The 23,840-nt window shown below is 44.3% G+C and overlaps 1 protein-coding gene across 3 annotated transcripts; it reads right to left on the bottom strand.

The window, feature by feature from the left end:
* Window positions 1-1,260: 1,260 nt before the first annotated feature.
* On the bottom strand, window positions 1,261-15,377 carry LOC105056562 (cullin-3A). 3 transcript variants are annotated; one of them, XM_019854500.3, is made up of 3 exons: window positions 14,937-15,075; window positions 13,897-14,068; window positions 1,261-3,466 (listed from the first exon to the last, which is right to left on the bottom strand). In XM_019854500.3, exon 3 carries the CDS (start codon window positions 3,451-3,453, stop codon window positions 1,426-1,428), a length of 2,028 nt encoding a protein of 675 aa, XP_019710059.1. In that variant the 5' UTR covers window positions 3,454-3,466; window positions 13,897-14,068; window positions 14,937-15,075; the 3' UTR covers window positions 1,261-1,425. The 3 variants fall into 3 exon arrangements, with proteins under 3 accessions (XP_019710059.1, XP_019710058.1, XP_010937090.1); XM_019854499.3 differs by lacking the exon at window positions 13,897-14,068 and having other exon boundaries at window positions 1,261-3,508; window positions 14,937-15,377; XM_010938788.4 differs by lacking the exon at window positions 13,897-14,068 and having other exon boundaries at window positions 14,937-15,373.
* Window positions 15,378-23,840: the final 8,463 nt, after the last annotated feature.

Here is a 23,840-nt window from a genome sequence, read left to right as displayed (position 1 = left end):
TATCTAAAATCTTAGAAACATTTGATAGCATGTAATTTTGTCAGAATTATATATAATTTTGCAACAAAAAATCAGATTATACTGTTTATTTCATCACTTTCACAGATAATGCTGTATTATATGATAATCTGCTTGCCTAGGAGGATGTGACTATGTGATTATATATAATCTTGCAATCCTGTAATTTTGCAATAAAATAACTTCAGGACCAAAATATCTCATCAAAATAAATCAAAATAAATTATGAATAGTCCTAATTAATGAAAATAGAAAAAAAATATAAAGAATAATGTCACAGAAAATGATTGATCCCGAAATTAAATTGTCTCTCTAGAAAATAGACAATAATCAATAAGTAAAGATAAAAATATTTTAAAAAAATTAGTTTACATTTTATGTAATCTAAATTATATACCAAACACTACAATGTAGAATTCTCTATGATTTTATAACAATATTATTACACATACCAAACACTGCAATATAGAATTGTCTATAATTTTATCAGATAATCACATTTTCTCTGCAATCATATTACCATAGCAATATTATCTATGTAATGCACTGAATATCTTCTTAAAGTGTGACTCTTTATAAGCTCCTGTATTCTCTCTCTACTTCTAACAAAGTTGCAGGGGAATGTTAACACCACTCCCCAAAAAAAAAAAAAAAAATCGTGAGAGCTGCCCAGGGACGGTAGCTGGCACAAAGTGACCATTGATCACCGATCACAAGCACAAGCTCAAACATTTATGTAGCCACGTTACCACAATCCAGCGTCATCCCCCTAGTTTGACCACCCACCATTTGCAGGTAAGTCTCGCAATTACTCGTAGATCAGTGTAGCCTACAGCTTGGGAAAACTCTTCATTGTTCACAACCGTCAAAGTGAAACGCATGGCTTTCTCCATGACAAACAACTTTGCCTGGCAATATAGAAATCACCTAAAATCAACTAACATTTTCCAAAGACAGCTGAGAAGAGAACAATTTTCCCTCTTCTAAAATCACCACCACCACTGTCATGGGATGAAGCAGAGTGATACAATGAAATCAGTCTGAGAGAAAGGAGGTGAGTTCCTCTCCCAGATTTTGTCGCAGAAGTATGATTGTGCATACATTATGATTCAGCTTTAAGAAACTAATGTTGGCCCTCCCATGTCTCAACAATCAAAGATTCCCATCTGAAACAGGAAATGAAATAGATGGAAACCAACTTACAGAAACATGGCAGAGCATTTGACTTTGATGGCAAGATGATAAAACAGAACCAAATTTTGCATTTCACCAGAACAGGTCAATGAAGCAAAAATAAGAAGCAACACCAGCAAAGCATTTTGACAAATACATCAGACAGCATTTATCTTGCCAACTGCATTTTAATTGAAACGTATGGCCTCATTCTACAGAACATGCATGGGAGAATCAAGCAAGATAGCGATACAGTTTCCTGTCTGCTTTGTCCCTCTCTAAAAACTCCCGCTCAATGAGAGATTCAATTCGTTTCTTTATCACAACAGGATTTGGCAGGAAACGGGACTGCAACTGAGTTGTAACCTCAGTTACAATGCTGTTATGATCTAAGACCCTCCTAGATTTCATTATTCTCACAATGGCAGCCTCAATCTGAGGCTTTCTGTCTTCCTCCACTCTTTGGCGAGTCTCATGCTTCTCTGGCTCTGACTCCTTCTGTGCCACCACTGTCCCTATCTTCACCTTGATAAACTTGCTTGTAAACTTATCATTGAAGTAGAAGGCATCATCCTCTGCAATGTCCTTACTCATGGGCTCCTTACGGAGAACATTCTTACCCTTGACACAAGCAAGAGACTGAAGACAACGCTTCAGATCAGCAGCCGGTATTTCTGTTGCCTGCTCAATTTCTTTATAGCTTAAACGATCCGCAGAATTGAACAACATGAGGACACACATTTGGTAAGTAGAAACATTCAACTCATGCTTCTGACCCTTCCCAAAGGTTGCTTTTATATCTGCTGTTCCCATATTTGTTTGCCATGTCAATCTCCGTCCAGTATGAGTTCCAAGATAATATGCACGAAACTTCTCACACACACCAAGAATTTCAGCTGGAAGGTTGCAAGGGGCACTGGGCTGTGTCGGCCAAGACCCAGTGGTGAGAACTTGGACAGCCAGGGTAGGGCCATCTCCTGTCTCAGAATACTGACTGGCATAGAAACCTTGCATGGTGTCTTGAGATGTCCTCATATCTGTAAACATACCTTCTAGTTTAGATGTGAACTGATACCCACATTCAGTCTTGAGCTTGACTATCATACTTCTTTCCGCATCATCAGAAACAGTCTTCCCAGACAGAAGTCTTTTTGCCAAGTGCTGCTTGTAATATTTCTCAAAGACATCCTTCTCCTGCAGGTACCGAAACAGCATCATCACTTTGTCCAAAACCACCTCTACATCCTCTTCAGTGACTCCCTTGAGACCTTTACGGAGCTTATCATCAACATACAAGGATATGAACTCAGGAGACCTGTTATTTAGATTAATAAAATATTCAAATGATGAGTTCAAAGCATTCTGAAAGGTCTTGTCATTGTTAAATGCAATGCTGATAATCTTATCATGTTTGTCCTTCATATCCAAGAGGCGTTGAACAAAGTCCACAGGATCCCTTAATCTCTCTGGATCACTTACCAACTGTTTCCCAGTTTCTCGAAGGTGAGAAGTCATCACATCTCTGATCGTGGAAAGCCCTTCCGGAACTCGGCGAAACAAGTTGTACATTCTGCTTAAGTCTTCATACTTGTCATCCACAAGCATATTTACAAGACCAGAATTCTCCATGTGCACCAACCTCTGCATGTGGTTAGCGATCATCTCTTTCTCCACTACACTTGTTATTTTTGCCTCACTTTTGGCATCTAAGTAGTGTGAAACTCGCTCCATCTCTTCATTAAGCCGCCTCTCAGCTTTCTTAAGGTAATCACCACAATCACAACACTCGATGAATTGTTGAGACTCACCACTGTAAAAACTAGCTGAGACCTCTAAAAATGGTCTCTCAAAATCTTCTTGATATACAGAAGATCCCAGATCCATTAACATCTTTGTAATGTTTCTCATCAACCCACGGTTTATTACTTCACCTGTCCGCTCTCTGTGTATGAGGTCAAGGAGTGTATCAAGCAACCTAGTCTGGATCTTGTGGGAGTGAATGATGTTATCCCTCCACAGGTTAAGTCCAAGCTCATGAACAGGTGTCTTGCGATTACTTGGAACAAATGTCCTATCCATGTACATAAGTATGTCCCGAATCATCTGCAAGGCCTTGTTGTGATCCCCCCATTTTCTGTTCAGCTCCTCTAAAAACAAACCTCCCTGAGCAGCCTCTATTGATTTCGCTATTTCTTTTAGGTGCCATGTCATAGTGGTTACAAGGCCAGAGTACAATTTTTCTCCATATTTGTGCAGCACCATATTGTAAGCATTCCTGAATTCCCAAGAAGAAGCTGAGGTTTTCACCAGGAAGGGGCTCCAGTGCAGAATAATTATGACCAAAACCACAACTCAATATAAACACAAATGAAATGATAAAAACCTAAACAATCTTAGGTGGTTGTGAATACATATGCCAGTTCAGAGTGCACGACATTATTCAGTGATCGGTGGAGTGGAGAAGCATATGTGGCATGAACAAAAGCATCATCTTTTAATTAAAATAATATAAGTAGGAAATTTTCTTTCTAAGCAGCAGCATATCATAAAATGAGACAAATATACAAAGTCTTGAAAAAAGATGGGCATTTCCACTCTTCCACTAAAAATAGCATAAAGAAGAAAATTCAGACACAGGTTAAACTCCACACAAGCTTAGGAAGACTGAGATGCAATTGATCCACAACCTGACATTTCTAAATATTTGAGTACACGGACTCCCATGCCATTAAGGCATCTGAAAAGTTGAAACTTAAATTCTAATAGGACCCCAACATCATCATGACTAAGTTATAAACTAGCTCATCAGCCTCAAATGTGATATAGGTTAGTTAGCCTCAATGTTCCCTCTCAAATTCAAATATATACCTTAAAGTACAAGGCACTAAAACATGCTGCATCAATACCAACCCCACAAGGAAAAATGTCATACCAAGACTACGCGAAAGCCATAATTACCAGGAAACCTCCCAATTTAACTGGTGCTCATCTCCTTGCATACACATTTCTGACCATTCCAAACTGCATTTTCCAGAAATTCTAAAGAGTCATCATGTTTAATTCCATTAAAGAGTTACATTGACATGATATCCATGATTAAATTGTTTTTCTTTACCAGAAACCTCTATGTATATGACATTGTCATTCAAATTTTACCTTGGTGTTTCTGTTATGCATTTTGGCATGTAAAGTACCAACAATAGAAGGTCTATAAGCAAAAAAAAAGATAGTGTCTGTTTATCTATACAATTGTGACTGCCGATTAAGTGGACAATAAGGCTTTTTATATTTGGAATAACAGTAACATTGTCAAATAACTCCATGCTGTACTTAGCACTTGGAAAAAAAAAAAAAAGTAATTCGAGTGTGCATGACTGTATAGTATATACCATGTTCTTAGGAAAAACATTATGATATCCAACCTAATCAGTAACACTGAATATATATATATATATATATATATATATATATATATATATATATGTCAAATTTTTATACCGCAAACCAAATGTACATAAAATTTAAGCAGAGATTGGACAGCATTGGAACATCTTTTTTTCTTATGAATACATTCCTACCCAAGCCAAAAACAGCATTTCTGGAAGCTATAAAGTATAGGCTCAGCCAGACTGATTAAACAACTGGAAGAGTAAAGTGGAGCTTGTCAAATCTAACCTCAGCTTACCCACCATAATTTGGAATTTAGTAGAAACACCTCAAGATTAGCTTGTTCCATTTCAGAGCTAGCCAAAACCAAAATGATATGCTGATTACAGACAGCAGTAGGAGATGAAAGTTCGATAACCTATATGGAAAAAAAACCAATTTTGCAAGGAAAACAAACTCTACCATTTTGCTGCAGTGGTTTAAGAGGGTACAGCATGCAACCGTGGGTTGCTCAGTACAGTAAATAATCTAACTTTAACTGTCATCACTAAAGAAAATCCAGTTACTTGAATCTATCACTCTGTGCAAGCAATGGCTCAATAAAGGAAAATTCCTAGTCAAGGATGGTAAAGTAATTCATTCCGAATAGGTATGGGACGACCATACACTGTTAAAAGATAAACTTCAACACAAAGCACATTGTCATTTATTTCCGTTGTTTATACCAAAGAAACTTTAGCTTCACTCTTTCAGCTACATGCCTGATCAACATGAGTAGCTAATGTCATTTTTAGTCTGCATGGTAATTCAATGCAGCTGCTGACAGAACTAAGAACAACGTGTAATAGAAGAATGCATTTTGCTCCATATAAGGATGAAGAAATAAATGAGAATACTCAAAACAGGACTATTGCAGCAGAATTATAGTTCTGCAGAATAAAATTCCAATCAAAGGAAACTCATCCAACTTTATTATATGAAGCATGATATTGTGCAATGAATATACCAAAAAAGGACAAGATAGATGCCATAAAGATGAGTATGTTTGGTGCATGCTAAAAATGAGAAAAATATACTTAGACATCAGTATTTTATAGGAACTTGAAGGATGGTGTCAATTGAGAGAGAAATGTGAAAAGTCATGTAGCATGTGATGCAAGTCCAGAGATGGCCCCATAACAGGAAGGCTCTTGACTTTAGTCTAAAGGTCAAGAAAAGGAAGGAAAATGTCAAAAGATCCCCTAGGAAGAAGTAGTGGAAAGAATTTATCGACATTCCTTTTGGCATGGGGTATGGCATAAGACTTTTTCATTGTTCTATTTACATGTTTCTCACCACACAAAAGTACTGCATAGGATAAGCATCCCATGACATTTAATGAATTCCAATAGAAAAGTTTTGCTCGCTTGTTCGGGACAAGCATCACAAAAATAAGGTCATGCAACACAACAACATTAAAATTTTCCACCTCAAATATCTTCATGGTACTCTAGAGAACCTGACAATTAGTGAAAAGTAGAATTGAAAAATAAAAACACATCTATAACCAAAAAAATGAAATTTATCCCCCATTCTAATGACTCCACTATCTCATGAACTCATTGATACATCAAGAAGTCCTAACCTACATATGCAGCCACTTTCCATCTTCAGTCTATCACCTACCTCCTCCACTTTATGACAGCAAACTCATGAACAGTATGCATTTGCCTGCCTAGAACAAGAGTTATTTGCAACAATGAGACTGCACCCAGTCAAAGAGGATTAGCTATCAGAGAATATCGACCAAAATTTTAACAGCAACCCCCTCCCATGCAAACAAAGACATAAAACCTTAAAACAAATCACTTTGATATTCCATCACACCTCTATTCAGATTGCCCATAGATAAAAAACCACTCACCATGAGCCTGAACTCCTAACCTAGTGATCTTAGGTCTGTCAGTTAGAAAAGAACAATAAATCTGACGCATCTCATCTTCTACTAACTTCAGAAGCAAAACTTCTATTTTATTACATCAACTCCACAAGATGCTGAACCTTCGTTTTTCAAGCCAAATCACATTTGAGTTTGCCTACTGTCTTTCCTTTTATAAAACCTCAGGCCCCCCTAAAACTTTCGGCCCATCCTTTTTCCATCAATAATGTGCTCTTCTCATAAGTTCTCTCACATCTTCACAGGGGACCAAAAAATGGCTAATTCATCATTCAAATTCCTGATGGTCTTATTATCCCATTACACAAGAAAAAATAAGCTTTCGCACATACTTTCAACAAGCCCCCCACTCAACTAATTGTATACAGTGGATCCATGTGTTATCCTTAAGATTACCATATTCAACAAGCCTAGACCCAACAATTTGGGTTGGATCCTTAAGCTCATCATGACAGAAAATAACAGTTGACCTTGACGGGGAGTGGCACAGAAAGGCAGCCTGCCAAAACCATGAACTAATTACAAATTCAATATTGCCCCTAGCAAAAGCATTCCTCAATTGGAGAACAGTCTAAACCAAAAATAAATAGGAAAGGGTTGGGCGTTAACATGCCAGAAAAACTCTCATTAGAGTTCAAAAATCATACAACTTGACATGTTAAAATATATGGCTGGCAGCCAAACAAGGAAAAGTCTTTACTTGACTCTACAAATTCAGTATCCAAATCTTCCATTACTAAAATAATTAAAGGATTAGATGCTAACAACAATTCATCAATGTGCAAAATACCAACTTGAATGGATAACTGAATTATTAATCAAAAAACTTCATCAGTCCATCAGAGAGAGAACTGCTAAGCACAAAGTCATTTCTGATACATCAAGGATCACTGTATATACAATGTAACATGCCCCACCACATTCAAAAGCTAATCATCACCATTTGAATTTAGAGGGTCAACATCCTCACAATGATTGTACTAGAGATAGATGCACTAAAAATTTCTGAACCACCCATCAATGCAAGCTCTTCTATTATCAATAACAAGTATCTCAGAACTCCAAGTTAAATGACAAAAACTTAAATCTCCTCAGCCACGCCACCCCACCCCCGGGCCATGCCCACAACCTTTATTTCTACTAATACATCGGTTAGCACCATAAATTGACCAATTCCTTCCTTGTTTAAATTGTATAGTACACATATAACCAAAATGGATTGAAGTTGTGGGAAAGACTTTGAAAAATTTTGCAAATAAAATAAAAACAGTTTAATAAGAATTTTTGGCGATTGAGGACTCATAAAGCCAACACAGAAAAGTTGGAATTAGGCTTTTTGTTATGGTTATGGTTGCAGAATTCCATAGAAGGCTTTCACTTAATTCAAGAATTGTTGGCAAGCATGACCATCCTAACCCCAGATAACTTCGTAAAATTAATTGAAAAAAGCAATCCATCTAATGGGATATTGGAATAGCATTAATGGAGAAAACTTTCAACATTTTACACAATTAACTAAACAATTTCCCATCTTGAGATTTGAAACCTTCTAGCAATTTGCATTTATCAGTTCTGAGACTATTTGAGTAGACTTTATGGTTAATTTAATTGAAGTAACTCAACTCAACTAGGCCTCAATCCCAAGCAAGCTGAGATTGGCTACACGAATCCTTTTCCTCCATTCCACTCAATTTAGGGCCATACATTCCGAAAGATGTTGAGATACTAAATCCTTCCTTAATACTATCACACATGTGATTTTCAGTCTACCTCTCCCCCTCTTTCCTTGTACATATATCAATCACTCCTTCATATGCATCCCTCGGCCTTTATTTTTACGCATCCAAAGCATCTAAGCCATCCTTCTCTATCTTCATTTCGTATTCTATCTTTTCTTGTTGTACCATGTATCCATCTTAACATTCTCATTTCAGCTAAATTCACCTTATACACATGTTGTTTTTTAACTATCCAAAATTCTGTACCATAAAATATAGCTGGTCAAGTGACTATCCTATAAAATTTTTCCTTCAACTTGGCGGGTATTGTATGATAACATGGTATCCCAACTGCACTTCTTTATTTTATCCAACCTGCTTTAATCCTACAGTTAACATCCTTCTCTCAATCTCCCCTCCTTTATGAATAATGAATCTTAAATCCTGAAAATAATCATGCTTAGCATCTTCATGATCCTCAATTTTCACTCCACCTTCATTTCTATTTCTAATTTTACTAAAACCGCATTCCATGTGTTCCATTTTGATCCTACTTCAACTACAACCCTTGGATTCTGATACACTCATTTATAATTCTAACTTACAATTAACTCTAACCTTAGTTTCATTCATCGAGATTATCTGCAAATAGCATGTACCAAGAAATATCATCCTAGATATACCTAGTAAACTCATCCATAACAAGTTCAAAAAGGTAAGGAAAAAAAGCGGATCCATGGTGTAAACCTATTATAATTGGAAACTCCACTAGTATTCCCACTAGTAATTCTCATACTAACAATCACTCCATTGTATGTCCTTTATCACATTGATAAATCTAAAGAAAATTCTTTTCTTTTCTAACACCCACCATTAGACCTCTTTGGGGAGGCTATCATATGCTTTCTCTCAAGTGTCAAAACAAAAAAAAATTATGAGGATAGGAACTAAAAGGTTGGTGTTTTCTACTCTTGACACTTCAAATAACATCCACCAAATGAAAACAATATAATTCAGTCAGATTTTCCAGTTTTCTGCACCATTAAGTTAACAATCAGATATGCAGTAATAAGTGATTAAGTTCACACCATTAAGCTTATCAAATAAAAGTATGGCATCTCGCTAGTACACAATGTCATCATGGAATCTCCTCATTTTTTCCAAAAAAAGCTAAAGATGTGATTATATATAGCTGTATTACCCTACCAGAACTAGAGTACCTCATCGACCGAATTAAGAAAGATGATGTACATGTCCGCAGCAAGGCCAACATACCTATAAAGAAGATCCTATAGCTATAGATGATCATCCGCAATCATTTTTATGTAGCAAGAACTTAGTATTTATTTCGCTAACATCAACCATATTTTTTCTCCCATACAAACCAAAAAAAAAAAAAAATTGTACAATGTTCAGTTATAAGTGAAACTAGGATTTTTCCTTTCAAATAATCAGGTCCAAATTATTTTTTATATTGATTATGCACTGATAATGATGCCCCTTTCTACTCACTGTTCTAAATGTAGTCCAACAACCACTTTGGCAATTTTCACCTCATTGGCTTTACCTAGCAAATATATATATGACAACAGAAATGTTCTTATGGTTCCTTAAAGAAAAAGATGGCTTGCATCCTTCTATCGAAGCTTACCAGTTTACATAAATTTCTAACAATGATAATATAATAACCTAATCTGCAATCAAAAGCAAGCAATGAACAAAGTTCCACATCATTTATATTTATATATATGCCAATACTTTCTCTCATAATTGTCATAAGGCGAAACTGATGCATGAACATCATCAATGAAATGGGGAATGATTGTTAAGGAAAGTTCCCCATATGGGAAACAGAAAAAATAACTCCAAAATGAACAAGAATATTGTATATATAATTATTAAAAGATATCAAGAAATCACTAAAAAAAACTATAATAAATGTAATTTAATTATGACCATAAATATCATATATAGAAATTTCTCTTCTTTAGCACTTAGACTCCTTACAAGACTAATTTCTCTCTTCCTTCATGCATCCTTCATGCATCCTTTTCCATCTAAAACTCCCCTCTCCGAGACCCATGAGTTTCCAGAATTACTAGATGCATTTTTTTAAGTGTGCCCAAGCAAACTGAATCCGTTTCCGGATTCAGTTTCCCAGGAAACTTCTACAATAGCAGAAAACCATTTCCCTGCAACCATGCTTTATGCAAGCTTTCTTTCCCATCACAAATGCTGTATATAATTAAAAGATCCTATAGACATGATGTACCCAATGATTAACATAAATTTTATCCATCTATGAAACTCCCCATGCAGGCATCTAAAATTTGCTTGATGAAAATATTCTCCTTATAAGGAAGTGATGAATTTGTAAAATGTGAGCTTAAGTCACATGCTTCATTATTTAGGGGTACATCAAAATCTGAGCCTAGAAAAGTTGATTAAAAAACTTCAACAAAATCCATCACAAAAAAGCATTTTCAACATTTCAAATTCCTACAACTCCATCAAGAATCGCTTACATACACCTCCTTTCTAGCCATTCTAGGCAGGAAAAAAGGAAAACAATTAGATCTTTGTGCAGTCTTTATTGCACATTAAATGTTCGTCTGTTACTTCACCAATTCCAACAAACCCAAAATTTTCTCTACTTGAAGACCTTCAAAACTAATCCTTCAGTGCTTGCCTCTTGAATGATCTTATCCCAAGCCTTCATGTTATGGCTATAGCTTGATCACTTAATTTGCATCAAGGCTTCATGTTCGTACATTCCCACTAAAATTGTAGATTATATACTTCTTAATAGCAGTTTTAGACCCTTATCATCTGAATCTCTCCTTCATAATTTGTCTCCACCATAATTAATGTCTACAATCCACAATCGTTGTGACATCATCAACATCGATTAACATAACAACTAGCTAATACACGCATCATAAATTCTCTGATCCTATTGCTTGTCAAGTAAAAAAGTGTCAATATACAAATTTCAACATTGTGTTCAAAAAAGCAAAAGAGAAACAAAGAGAAGATTTTACTTTGTCTATAGTGTAGAGCTACTACAACTGAAGTCTGCCAATGGAAACTACTACCTCTTAGTGTAATTACTACTCATCCTTATCAGTACTTCAACCACACACCCATAAATAATATTCATACATCATTACAGTGCACCCCCATATGCTTCCTCCAAAATGATAAAAGAATATTTGCGGACTATTTTCCCTCTAAAAATACTGCCACGAATTTTAAAGATTTTTTTTCTATTACCCTCCCATACCATCATTAAGGGGACCACATATATTTACTCAGTACAAATACATGGATTGATCCACTTTTATTAAGTGGTAGCATGATTTCCATCCAATGGCTTATATGTTTAAGATCATGTGGATAAGCAGATTAGCCAACAAAAGCCCAATTTTCTCCAAAATAAAAAACCATAGCATTACAATATATTGCATGAAACCAAAGCCTTATGTTTTTACAACCTTTTTTTTACCTTGATTTGCAAAATATATGGTGGTGCATATGCATTATCCAAAATGTCATCCTCCCACATCTCTTCCTTTGATAAAGTTCCTATGCATAAACAACTTCAAGAAATGTTTTCTCCAAGCCTCAACCTTGCCAATCTTCATGAATAATCCATTATCCTTACTTTCAACTTTCCAAGTACCAATGCATTGTATGTCTTTAGTGCCCCGAAGACCCAATTCACTTGTCATTTTCAATTTCTTCATTTTTCCTTTCCTTTTTATTGCCAGATCCTTCAACATAATTTTTCCCTCACTCCCATTCTTATGCCTATATCTTACTTTCAAAAGCTCCTAGAACTTCTCAAGATAACCTTAAACAAAATGATTAACTATATTCATCTATGCGTTCCACCAAATTGAGGGCACTGACAAGACAATGACACAAAGTACGCTCAAAATAGCACCCAATAACTAGAGGGGCTGAAGTTTGTGCTATACAAACAAGAATGAGGTGGCAAGCTTAAAATAAATAGTTGGAAGCTGTGACAAGGCTTTACAAAAGCATTTAACAAAATTGAACATATTGATTAATAGGAATAAATGGTCAAAAATTATTCATAAAGCCAAATTTAATTACTTAAGGCTTGATGACAATCATATATGCTCTGTTTGTGTATCAGAGATAAGGTATAAAGTTCTACTTAGATGCAATAAAGAAAAATTGGCTGTTGACGTTGACACGAGATGCTGTATATGACAGAATTAAGTTGGAAATATTCAGTCAATATAAAAATAGGCACTGGCCGCATGTTGAGGGGAGAATACAATTTTGATCTTAGAGGCTCACCTAAAGGGATAAAAGAAGAGAGATAGAAGCAATAGAGGAACAGGTATAAGTCCTTAAGAAGAAATTTCAGGAAGTCTGTTATAAAGGACAATATGGCTCTAGATAAGTGGATAAGCAGAAGTCTTGAAGCTGACATAGGCTTGCTAACTATGGTTATGGGATCAAGCATCAAAAAGAGTATACATAAATATTCAAGCTTCGCATGGCAGCATGATTGCCTGGATATGAGATGTGAGAGCCAGGAAAGTAACAAAAGCATACTACACTTAGTGGCAAGCAAAACTGCAATAAAAAATGCCAACTACCAACAGCCAAAATTTATGACATTAACGAAGAGAGTTTTCATCAAAAAATATAGATTCACATGAAGCTTTGCAGCACATCATAATTAAGTCACAAGCCAACACTAAGCTATGCATTGATCATCCAGAATTCATGATTATATCAAATAAATTAAAAAAAAAAAAAATCAGTAATAGTAAAGGAAGCATATACTGAATCCAGTAGGATGCTAATTTCAGACTAATTGTTACAATGGGTGCTTGTGTTTAATTTGACTTTTTGACACATAATTTGCACCCTAGAAATGAATGTGATTCCTTATATCAAAACTTGTCATCTAGCTCTATATGCTGTCTTTTCACATGTAATAGAGTTTGGAAGCTTTCTCCATGTTGCATGAGTTTAAACCACGATCGAGAAAGTAACTCTTCTCTGATTGTCAAACAGCATTTTAGGTGTCATGACAGTCTCCTATCTTATTTGAAGTTGTGTTAGACAAGAATTCAGCCCAATTCTTGGGAAGTTGTCAGCATGAATTGTCGTCATTAAAATCTGTTCAAGACTCAAGTCTTCCATGAAGCCAGCTTGAAATAGATTTTGCTCCATTGTTGGCCCCATTTAGGTGGAAAAATACTCAGTATTGATGATGATAATGATTTTCAAAAATGATAACAAAAACTATCCATCTTGGGCAAATACTTAAGCTTTAAGGATAGTATGTGATCAAAGCATTATTGAAGGACAGCAATTTGATCAGATGCTTATGTTTGTGGAAAGAACAGAACAAACAACCACTACCACATTATAATAAGATATGATCATTATCGATGGATACCGAATCTAAAATAGAAACAAATAAAAAAAAAATATGCACTTTGAGTAAGCAGAGTCCTCCAAAACTGCCATCTTTTGGGAAGGGTAAAAAACTTCCTAAGCCAGGCACATTTCAAATAGTTCTTCCATTCACTCCTAATAATCAAAAAATGACTGGAACCAACAACCAATAGCTACTTAGAATCAGTATAATTAATTTATTTAACTTCTCATAAGAACCTTATCTTGAGGTTCAAGCTCTTCAAGAAGAAGCAATATTGGAGCCATCATCATGCATGCAAAGGGTGTCGAGGAAAAAGTTGGCTGCTTTAGCAGGGGTCTTTCTCCCACCTTTTACCTTCACAGGGCTCATTCTTTCATTAAACCCACAGCTTTTGGCTCAAGAAGTGCTCTGTTACCAATTGACATGTGTCCATTATAAAATAAAATGCAAAATAGATAAAGAGGAAGAAGTGCCCACTTTGGAGAGGAATGGATCCTCCAAAAGTGGATAAACATTAAGGAGGGCAAAAATATCCTACAAGCCAATCCTGATTGTATACTATTTCATTCCCTACCAAGTCATAAAACGTCAATGCAAAGAGTATAACAAATAACCCAATATAAGTGACAGAGACTGAATCATATTCAACAAATAACTAATTTTCTTAGTGCTAGGAGTAGAGGGTGCGCCTTAGCATAACAAGAAGGTTGCTCTATTGTAACCTGGATCAGAGGTTCGAAATACAGAAACAGCCTCTCCACGTGCAGGCAAGGATGCTTACATCCGACCCTCCTGGGCTAGTCTTTTCTACCAGGTCATGCAGCATTTACAGTATGTCGAATTTCAATACAAGATATAACTGGAAACAAGTAAACTGCAGATAATTGTAGATACCTAATTTCCTCCATCATGCAAATAACCATTGCGATATTATAAGGAAATAGGGCAGCGTCAGCTTTCCAAAATTCTACTCCAGTAGGTTCGAAAGTACCAATCAGTTTCAAATCCTTAAAAGAATGTTCGTCTCGATAGAGAGAGGAAACGAGAAACCCTAGGAAACAATAGCAAAGAATCTATAATTCAGCAATCCACCATGAAATCAATGAAGTTACCTGATCTCCGATCCCTATAAAAATCTACGGACCCTAATAGATCCAACAGACAAACTAGTTAACAATTTAAACCAGAAAACATTCAAACAAAGCATATAAATCAATACGGAATTGAAACGTATAGCGAAAGAAATGGATGAATCGGAGAAGAGAACAAAACGGACCTATAGAGTTCCTCGAAGCTGAGGCCGCTGGCGTTGTGGTTATATATCTCATGGATCGCGTGCTCCAAGATCTTCCAGGTCTTCTCGGCGTACTTGGGATCGACCTCGACCCGGTGCTTGAAGGCCTCGATCTTAAAGTTCCGCTTCTTCTGGGCGCTCATCGTCCCCGGCCGCTGGAGCCAATCCTTCCCCAAGTTGGGCGTCAGAGACCGCCTCAGGTGGCGCCGTAACCAATTCCTCCGACGAAAACGGCCGCGAATATAGGGCGGGAGCGGCGAAGGCCGCGTCGGATCGAGGGAGGAAGGGCTAGGGTTTCGGGAGATGGCGGGCGTTCGAGGAGGGAAGAGAATAGAAGTGAGGAGAGAGAGACTCGAAAATGGACGAAACCAAATGACCTTGTTTTAGTATTTTCCTCTCGCTTCTTTTGCTTCCATTCTTTCCTTTCTTGTGTTGCTCTCTCCTTCGCTCCGGTTTGCTTCGCGGACGGGGTTTTCGCTCGGTTGGATTTGGTTCGGTGAGGGGTTCCAATCATAATGGGCCATGAATCGGATTTTGACATCAGAGAGTTCCGGGAGGAGCATGGCTGATCAAGACCGTTCATTTAATTAATGAATGATTTTCGGTGCAAAACGATGTCTGTGGATATTGGCATGAAATTTTTCTTCGAGCTTGGTTGTTTCGTTAATTAATTTATTTAATTTTTTGATAATATAAGTACATGCAACACATATTTAGAAAGATTTAATAAAACTTATTGGTGTAAAAATCTGCTTGCGCCGGAGAAGCTAGAGTCGGGAAAGCCGCGGTCGCCGCCGGGACCTGCAAAGGAAGTCTAAACCGGAGGTGGGGTTGCTCCGGCAAGACCCTCCGACGCTCAAGTCAGTTCTCTGCCTCAACAAGAATGGAGTGCTCGAACGGAGAATTTAGCAGAGTTTTTGAGATAAGAAATGAGCTTAAAGAATAACGTATCTGGGTCCCCCTTTTATAGACGGAGGAGGCAACGGATTGATGGCGACGTTTGTAGCCGTCTGGTAGTGGGCCGCCCATAGTCAGGGGAATTGATTGCGAAGGATAGTGGAGTAGACATGTGGCCATCACCGCGGCTCGCCACGTGGAATCTGTTACGAGGGGTGGAGCAGCGTCCGTTGTCGTAACTTGCCAGCGGATGGGAGAATCGCCCGGTATCCATCGCAGGAGGTGGAGCAGGTTCGTGGCTGTTATGGTGGCCTGCCAGGGAATGATGGAGCTGCGCGGAATCCGCCACAGGAAGTGGAGCAGGATCGCGGCCGTTATGGTGGCCTGCCAGGGGATAGTGGAGCTGTGCGGAATCCGCCACAGGGAGTGGAGCAGAGCCGCGATGGTTACTGCGGCCTGTCAGGGAATGATGGGGCTGCGCGAAATCCGCCACAGGAAGTGGAGCAGGATCGTGGCCGTTATGGTGGCCTGCCAGGGGGGCGCGGATTTGTTGATTGGAGCTCGGCAGCGGTCGGAGCCCGACCTCTGTAGAGGTCCGGGAGAGGTCCTCCTGGCGGTTGGGGTCGTGGGTGGAGTCTGACTTCTGTGGGAGTCCGGGCGGAACCCTCCCGGAGCTGAAGTCGCGGGCGGAACCCGGCTCCCGTAGGAGTCCGGACGGAGTCCCCTGCAAACAAAGTTAAAGGTGAAGTCCGGCTCCCGTAGGAGTCCGGACGGAGCTTACCAGCAGTTGATACTGAGAGCGGAGCCCGGCTCCCGTAGGAGTCTGGGCGGAGCCCTCTGTAATCAAAATTAAAGGTGAAGTCCGGCTCCCGTGGGAGTCCGGACGGAGCTTACCAGCAGTTGACACTGAGAGCGGAGCCTGGCTCCCGTAGGAGTCCGGGTGGAGCTGTGCTGTAGTTGATGTCAAAGGCGGAGCCCGGCTCCCGTAGGAGTCCGGGCGGAGCTGTTTTGCAGCCGATGTCGGAGGCGGAGCCTGGCTCCCGTAGGAGTCCGGGCGGAGCTGTTCTATAGCTGATGTCGGAGGCGGAGCCCGGCTCCAGTAGGAGTCCGGGCGGAGCTGTTCTGTAGCTGATGTCTGAGGCGGAGCCCGGCTCCCGTAGGAGTCCGGGCGGAGCTGTTCTGATGTCGGCGGCGGAGCCCGGCTCCCGTAGGAGTCCGGGCGAAGCTGTGCTGTTGTCGATGTCGGTGGTGGAGCCCGGCTCCCGTAGGAGTCCGGGCGGAGCTGTGCCGTTGACGATGTCGGTGGTGGAGCCCGGCTCCCGTAGGAGTCCGGGCGGAGCTGTGCCGTTGACGATGTCGGTGGTGGAGTCCGGCTCCCGTAGGAGTCCGGGCGGAGCTGTGCCGTTATCGATGCCGCCGAGGGTTTCGGCTGTGGGTATTTTATACCCAACACCAGTCCCTCTACTTCCGAGTTTGAATTTCAAACGAAGGAAGTACAGAGAAAGAGATGGGCACAGCCGGAACCGTCCCTTCGAATCCTGTGCACTGCCGGCCCCAGATATTCTGGCATTAAATGAGCACGTGCCGGAGTCTTTTCGAATTGGAGCGATACGAGGGGACGCTTCGAAAATTCTGCAGGTACACTGGCCTAGGTACGGCGCAATTATGATCCTGCCAACCGTCGGCCGCTTTTAGCCGCCTGTCAGGGGGAGTGGGACACGTGTTGGATGCGGACTGGCCTGGGGGATTCGCGATCATTATGGCGCCGGATCCCAGGGTCTATTTAAACCCGTCCTCCCCCCTTTAGGCGTTCTACTCCATTCCTGAGTTTTTGCTGGTGTCTGTCCTCTCTTCGAGAGCCCTGCTTTAGTGAGCGTCTTCTCGAGCCGTAGGCGCTTCCTGTTTTTCGTCCCCCAGGTCCCTCAGAGCAATATAGGTTAGTGCCAACCTTCCTCTCACCGCCTAGGGGATTCTCCTCTCTTCATTACTTTTGTGCTTCCCTCCGAGTTAGTCTTCGGCGTCTCGTTCCCCTTTCGGTCTGTCTTTTTAGGGTCCTCTAGATCCCTCCTTCGAAACTCAAAATGTCCTCTGGCTCTTCTGCTCCCGGCAGTTCTGAGAGTTCTTCTGCTTCAAACCCCCAGGTTCCTGACTCTGCGGACGAACCCGCGCTCGGGGCTGGGCCTCGCCCGATTTTCGCGCCGGGCGCTATTCCATGTTCGTCGACTCCGGATGAACTCCTTCTGATAAGGGTTCGGTATGGGTTCCTCCGGAGTACGACCTGGAGCTACCTGGTCCCTCTGATCGGGCCTGCACTCCCCCTCCCGGTCGCTTCTGTTTGTATCAGGAAGCGTTCCGTGCCGGACTTCGGCTTCCGCTTCCTGACTTCGTCGCTGCCTTCTTCCGCTTCTTGGACATTTCTCTCGCTTCCGTGGCCCCGAATTCCTTTAGGTTTTTGATAGGATTTCTCTCCCTCTGTCACATAGCCGAGGTTCAGCCGTCCCTCTCCTTGTTTAGGCATTTTTATACCTTCAAACGCCATCCTTCGGCGAAGGACTGGTGGTACCTCTCCCCCCAGTTTGGTAAGAAGGGGTTGCTGAAGGGCGCCCCTTCTTCGATTCACAATTGGAAGGGAAAATACCTCTTCATCCACTGCCCGACCTTGGAGCTGGGCCTGCCCCCTTGGGGTTCTCTGAGGGATTCCGTCTGTCGGGCTCCCAGTCTGGGGGAAGACGACCTCCAAGCCGCCCAGAAGCTTCTAACTTATCCCGCTCCTTCTCTTCCTAAGCTTCTGAGGGAGCAGCTTCTTTTCAACATCGGCCTGAGCCCCCAAGATCCAGCGAGTACTCGTCTTATCTTTTCTTTTCTTGCCTTCCTCTTCTTCTTCTCTTTACTTCTTTTTCCTTTTTTTCTCTCTTTTTTTTTTTTTTTTGACTCTTGACTGATCGGTGTCGCTTCTTTTTCCTTTTTTCCTTCTTTCTTCTCCCTTTTTTTTTCTCATCATTTTTTTTTTTTTTAGCAATGGACGCCGAAGCAACGCGGATGCTCGCCAGGGGCATGAGAGCCCAGAAGAGAAAGGGTGCGGCGGTCTCCGGATCGGCGAAGAGGGCCAGGGCGGAGGAGACGAGCTTGGCTGCGCCCGTCCAGGCGGCCCCGGCCATCGACATTCCTTCAGATGCCGAGCCAGTGGCCCCCCGGGCTTCCTCGAGGAGCCCGCCGACTGAGGCCCCCGCTCTGGGGGTTCGCCCTACGGAGGCGCCCGCCGCGGGGAGGAGGAGAAAATCGGTGGCTCGCAGGGCGAGTGGCCACCGAGCTGCCGCAGACGAGTCCGTCTGCTCCGAGGGGGGATCGGAGAACCCTTTCAACAATAGGGACTTGATCAGGCGGCTGCTCGACGGCTGCATCCTGTCCGATGTCGTGGAGAGGATCGACCGCGCCGACCCTGAGCAGCGGGCTTGAGACTCTTTGGGATCCTTCCTCGAGGTAAGCGGATGTTTATTTACACGGTCACTCGGCCTTTGTTGTAATTCTCTATCCGTCCTTACAGATTGGGCACCAGCTCTTCGCCTATGTCGAGGCGACGAGCCGCATGAGAAGGGACCTCCTTCAGGCGGAGGAACGCTGCCAGGCCGAGGTGGCTCACCTCCAAGCGAAGACGGTCGAAGTAGCCGCCCTTCAGGGGGCCCTGGAAAGAGAGAGGCAAGCCCGGGAAGAGGAGAGACAAGCCCGGGAAGAGGAGAGACGAATCTTGGAGGAGTCGGCGAGGAAGGCGGAGGCCGAGGTCGCCCATTTGGTCGAGCAAACTCCGGTTCTGGTCTCGGAGGCCAGGGCCCTTGCGGTGGAGGAATTCAAGGCCTCCGCGGAGATGAGGGTCCTGAATGTCCAGTTCGGCCAGGAGGCGTTCACCAAGGGGTTCGAGCTCTGCCAAGAGAAGGTGGCCAGCAAATTCTCCGAACTCGACCTCGGCTTTCTCGAGGAGTCTGAAGACGAGGCCGGCCCTTCGTCCGCCGCCACCGCAGTCGCACCCCCCGCGTCGAGTTCTCCACCTCCCGCCCCTGAGATCTGAGACCTCTGATCCTGTGCCTTTATTTTATCGCCATATTTCCTTTCTGTTTGTCTTCAGAATTATTCAATCAATAAAGTCGAATTTCTTGTTGTGGACGGCTTCTCCCTCCCCCTCCTCCTTCCTTCTACTTTTCTTCTTGCAATGAGTTGATCTCTAATGCTTGCACCTTCCAACGGCAGTGCCCTGCTGAAGCACTTCCCTTGCCCCTGGGGGTCCCACTGAAATCGATAATCCAGCGGTTGAAAAAGGAGGTCCTCCACCTGACGAAGAAGTTGAAGAAGTCAGAAGGCGAGCTCCGCAAATCGAGAGAAGGCCATTCTGAAGCCGTCGCTGAGACCGCCCACTTTCGGAGTCTCCAGGTGAAGGCAATCATGGATTACAGCCAGAGGAAGACGAACTTCACAAAGGAGCTCGAGGAATGCAAGAAGAGCACCAGCGATCGAATTTGGGCTCAAGAAGTTAGGATCAACGCCCTTAAGGTGGAACTATCAGCCGCGAAGAGGAAGATCGGCCATCTGGAAGGAAACTTATCCCGGCTCTTGGCCCGGGTTGATGATGAACAGAAGTGGTCGCAGAAGGTCTCCGACCTCCAGAAGCAGCTTCAAGACGCCGAGATGAGCCACGACGTGCAGCGGGCCAGTTGGCGCCGGCAAGTGGAAGAGTACAAAGGGAGATTCCGGAAGGCGGCTGACGAGGTCGTTCGTCTCCAGAGGCAGCTGGTTAATAGGGCGCAGCTTACTTCCACCCAAGATACCGAAGAGCTCCAAGCCCTGAGAGGCACTGTCGAAGGGATTTCTGTCTCCCTTGGGGAGAAGACAGCCGAGCTGCAACAAGTGAAGATCCAACTGGCACTTGAGCGGAAGGCCGTCGCAGACGCGGAGGCGGAGTCCGAAGTTTTGCGGAAGTGGCGTTGAGAAGCGGAGGCTGAGAGCCAGCGACTTCGTCGGGCGCTCCAGGACGCGTTACAGAAGAGGGAAGAACTAGAAGAAGCAATGGAGAACCTGAGGCAGTCCTGGTTGAGGGATGGAGTAAATAACCCCAGGTCGGAGGGAGCAGGACCTCCTTAGAGCTCTTTTGTCTTTCTGTCTTATCATGTAGTTACTCTCTTTTTGTTGTTTTGTCCTTCTTTCCTTGGCCGCCCTGGCCTTGTAGTGTGTATACATATCGGAAACGAAATGAAAAGAGCATTTTGCGTTGCGCTAATATTGTTGTCTGTCGAACCATTCTTGTTGTTCGACTTGTTTGATGTAGACGTCGTCGGGGGGTGGGGGCCTTTTCTCTTCATCCGATCTTGTTAGGCGGTTGGGTTTCGTCACCATTAACCCCCGCAGCAGAAGTCGTGGATGGAGCCCGGCTCCCGTAGGGGTCCGGACGAAGTCTTTCTTGTAGGCGGAACCCGGCTCCCGTAGGAGTCCGGGTGGAGCCTTCCTTGTAGGCGGAACCCGGCTCCCGTAGGAGCCCGGGTGGAGCCTTCCTTGTAGGCAGAACCCGGCTCCCGTAGGAGTCCGGGTGGAGCCTTCCTTGTAGGCGGAACCCGGCTCCCGTAGGAGTCCGGGTGGATTCTTCCTTGTAGGCGGAACCCGGCTCCCGTAGGAGTCCGGGTGGATTCTTCCTTGTAGGCGAAACCCGGCTCCCGTAGGAGTCCGGGTGGAGCCTTCCTTGTAGGCGGAACCCGGCTCCCGTAGGAGTCCGGGTGGATTCTTCCTTGTAGGCGGAACCCGGCTCCCGTAGGAGTCCGGGTGGAGCCTTCCTTGTAGGCGGAACCCGGCTCCCGTAGGAGTCCGGGTGGAGTCTTCCTTGTAGGCGGAACCCGGCTCCCGTAGGAGTCCGGATGGATTCTTCCTTGTAGGCGGAACCCGGCTCCCGTAGAAGTCCGGGTGGAGTCTTCCTTGTAGGCGGAACCCGGCTCCCGTAGGAGTCCGGGTGGATTCTTCCTTGTAGGCGGAACCCGGCTCCCGTAGGAGTCCGGGTGGAGTCTTCCTTGTAGGCGGAACCCGGCTCCCGTAGGAGTCCGGGTGGAGCCTTCCTTGTAGGCGGAACCCGGCTCCCGTAGGAGTCCGGGTGGATTCTTCCTTGTAGGCCGAACCCGGCTCCCGTAGGAATCCGGGTGGAGCCTTCCTTGTAGGCGGAACCCGGCTCCCGTAGGAGTCCGGGTGGAGTCTTCCTTGTAGGCGGAACCCGGCTCCCGTAGGAGTCCGGGTGGATTCTTCCTTGTAGGAGGAACCCGGCTCCCGTAGGAGTCCGGGTGGAGCCTTCCTTGTAGGCGAAACCCGGCTCCCGTAGGAGCCCGGGTGGAGTCTTCCTTGTAGGCGGAACCCGGCTCCCGTAGGAGTCCGGGTGGAGTCTTCCTTGTAGGCGAAATCCGGCTCCCGTAGGAGTCCGGATGGATTCTTTCTTGTAGGCGGAACCCGGCTCCCGTAGGAGTCCGGGTGGAGCCTTCCTTGTAGGCGGAACCCGGCTCCCGTAGGAGCCCGGGTGGAGTCTTCCTTGTAGGCGGAACCCGGCTCCCGTAGGAGTCCGGGTGGATTCTTCCTTGTAGGCGAAACCCGGCTCCCGTAGGAGTCCGGGTGGAGTCTTCCTTGTAGGCGGAACCCGGCTCCCGTAGGAGTCCGGGTGGATTCTTCCTTGTAGGCGGAACCCGGCTCCCGTAGGAGTCCGGGTGGAGCCTTCCTTGTAGGCGGAACCCGGCTCCCGTAGGAGTCCGGGTGGAGCCTTCCTTGTAGGCGGAACCCGGCTCCCGTAGGAGTCCGGGTGGAGCCTTCCTTGTAGGCGGAACCCGGCTCCCGTAGGAGTCCGGGTGGATTCTTCCTTGTAGGCGGAACCCGGCTCCCGTAGGAGTCCGGGTGGAGCCTTCCTTGTAGGCGGAACCCGGCTCCCGTAGGAGTCCGGGTGGATTCTTCCTTGTAGGCGGAATCCGGCTCCCGTAGGAGTCCGGGTGGAGTCTTCCTTGTAGGCGGAACCCGGCTCCCGTAGGAGTCCGGGTGGATTCTTCCTTGTAGGCGGAACCCGGCTCCCGTAGGAGTCCGGGTGGAGTCTTCCTTGTAGGCGGAATCCGGCTCCCGTAGGAGTCCGGGTGGATTCTTCCTTGTAGGCGGAACCCGGCTCCCGTAGGAGTCCGGGTGGAGTCTTCCTTGTAGGCGGAACCCGGCTCCCGTAGGAGTCCGGGTGGAGCCTTCCTTGTAGGCGGAACCCGGCTCTCGTAGGAGTCCGGGTGGATTCTTCCTTGTAGGCGGAATCCGGCTCCCGTAGGAGTCCGGGTGGAGCCTTCCTTGTAGGCGGAACCCGACTTTCGTAGGAGTCCGGGTGGAGTCTTCCTTGTAGGCGGAACCCGGCTCCCGTAGGAGTCCGGGTGGATTCTTCCTTGTAGGCGGAACCCGGCTCCCGTAGGAGTCCGGGTGGAGCCTTCCTTGTAGGCGGAACCCGGCTCCCGTAGGAGTCCGGGTGGAGCCTTCCTTGTTGGCGGAACCCGGCTCCCGTAGGAGTCCGGGTAGAGTCTTCCTTGTAGGCGAAACCCGGCTCCCGTAGGAGTCCAGATGGATTCTTCTTTGTAGGCGGAACCCGGCTCCCGTAGGAGTCCGGGTGGAGCCTTCCTTGTAGGCGGAACCCGGCTCCCGTAGGAGCCCGGGTGGAGTCTTCCTTGTAGGCGGAACCCGGCTCCCGTAGGAGCCCGGGTGGATTCTTCCTTATAGACGGAACCCGGCTCCCGTAGGAGTCCGGGTGGATTCTTCCTTGTAGGCGGAACCCGGCTCCCGTAGGAGTCCGAGTGGATTCTTCCTTGTAGGCGGAACCCGGCTCCTGTAGGAGTCCGGGTGGAGTCTTCCTTGTAGGCGGAACCTGGCTCCCGTAGGAGTCCGGGTGGATTCTTCTTTGTAGGCGGAACCCGGCTCTCGTAGAAGTCCGGACCTTCCATTTTGCTCGAGCCGGCG

The sequence above is a fragment of the Elaeis guineensis genome, chromosome 13, assembly GCF_000442705.2.
Source record: "Elaeis guineensis isolate ETL-2024a chromosome 13, EG11, whole genome shotgun sequence".
In the NCBI taxonomy this organism is placed as follows: Eukaryota; Viridiplantae; Streptophyta; class Magnoliopsida; order Arecales; family Arecaceae; genus Elaeis; species Elaeis guineensis.
Note: the sequence above shows the minus strand (reverse complement) of the source record. Positions and strands in the feature narration are given on the sequence as shown.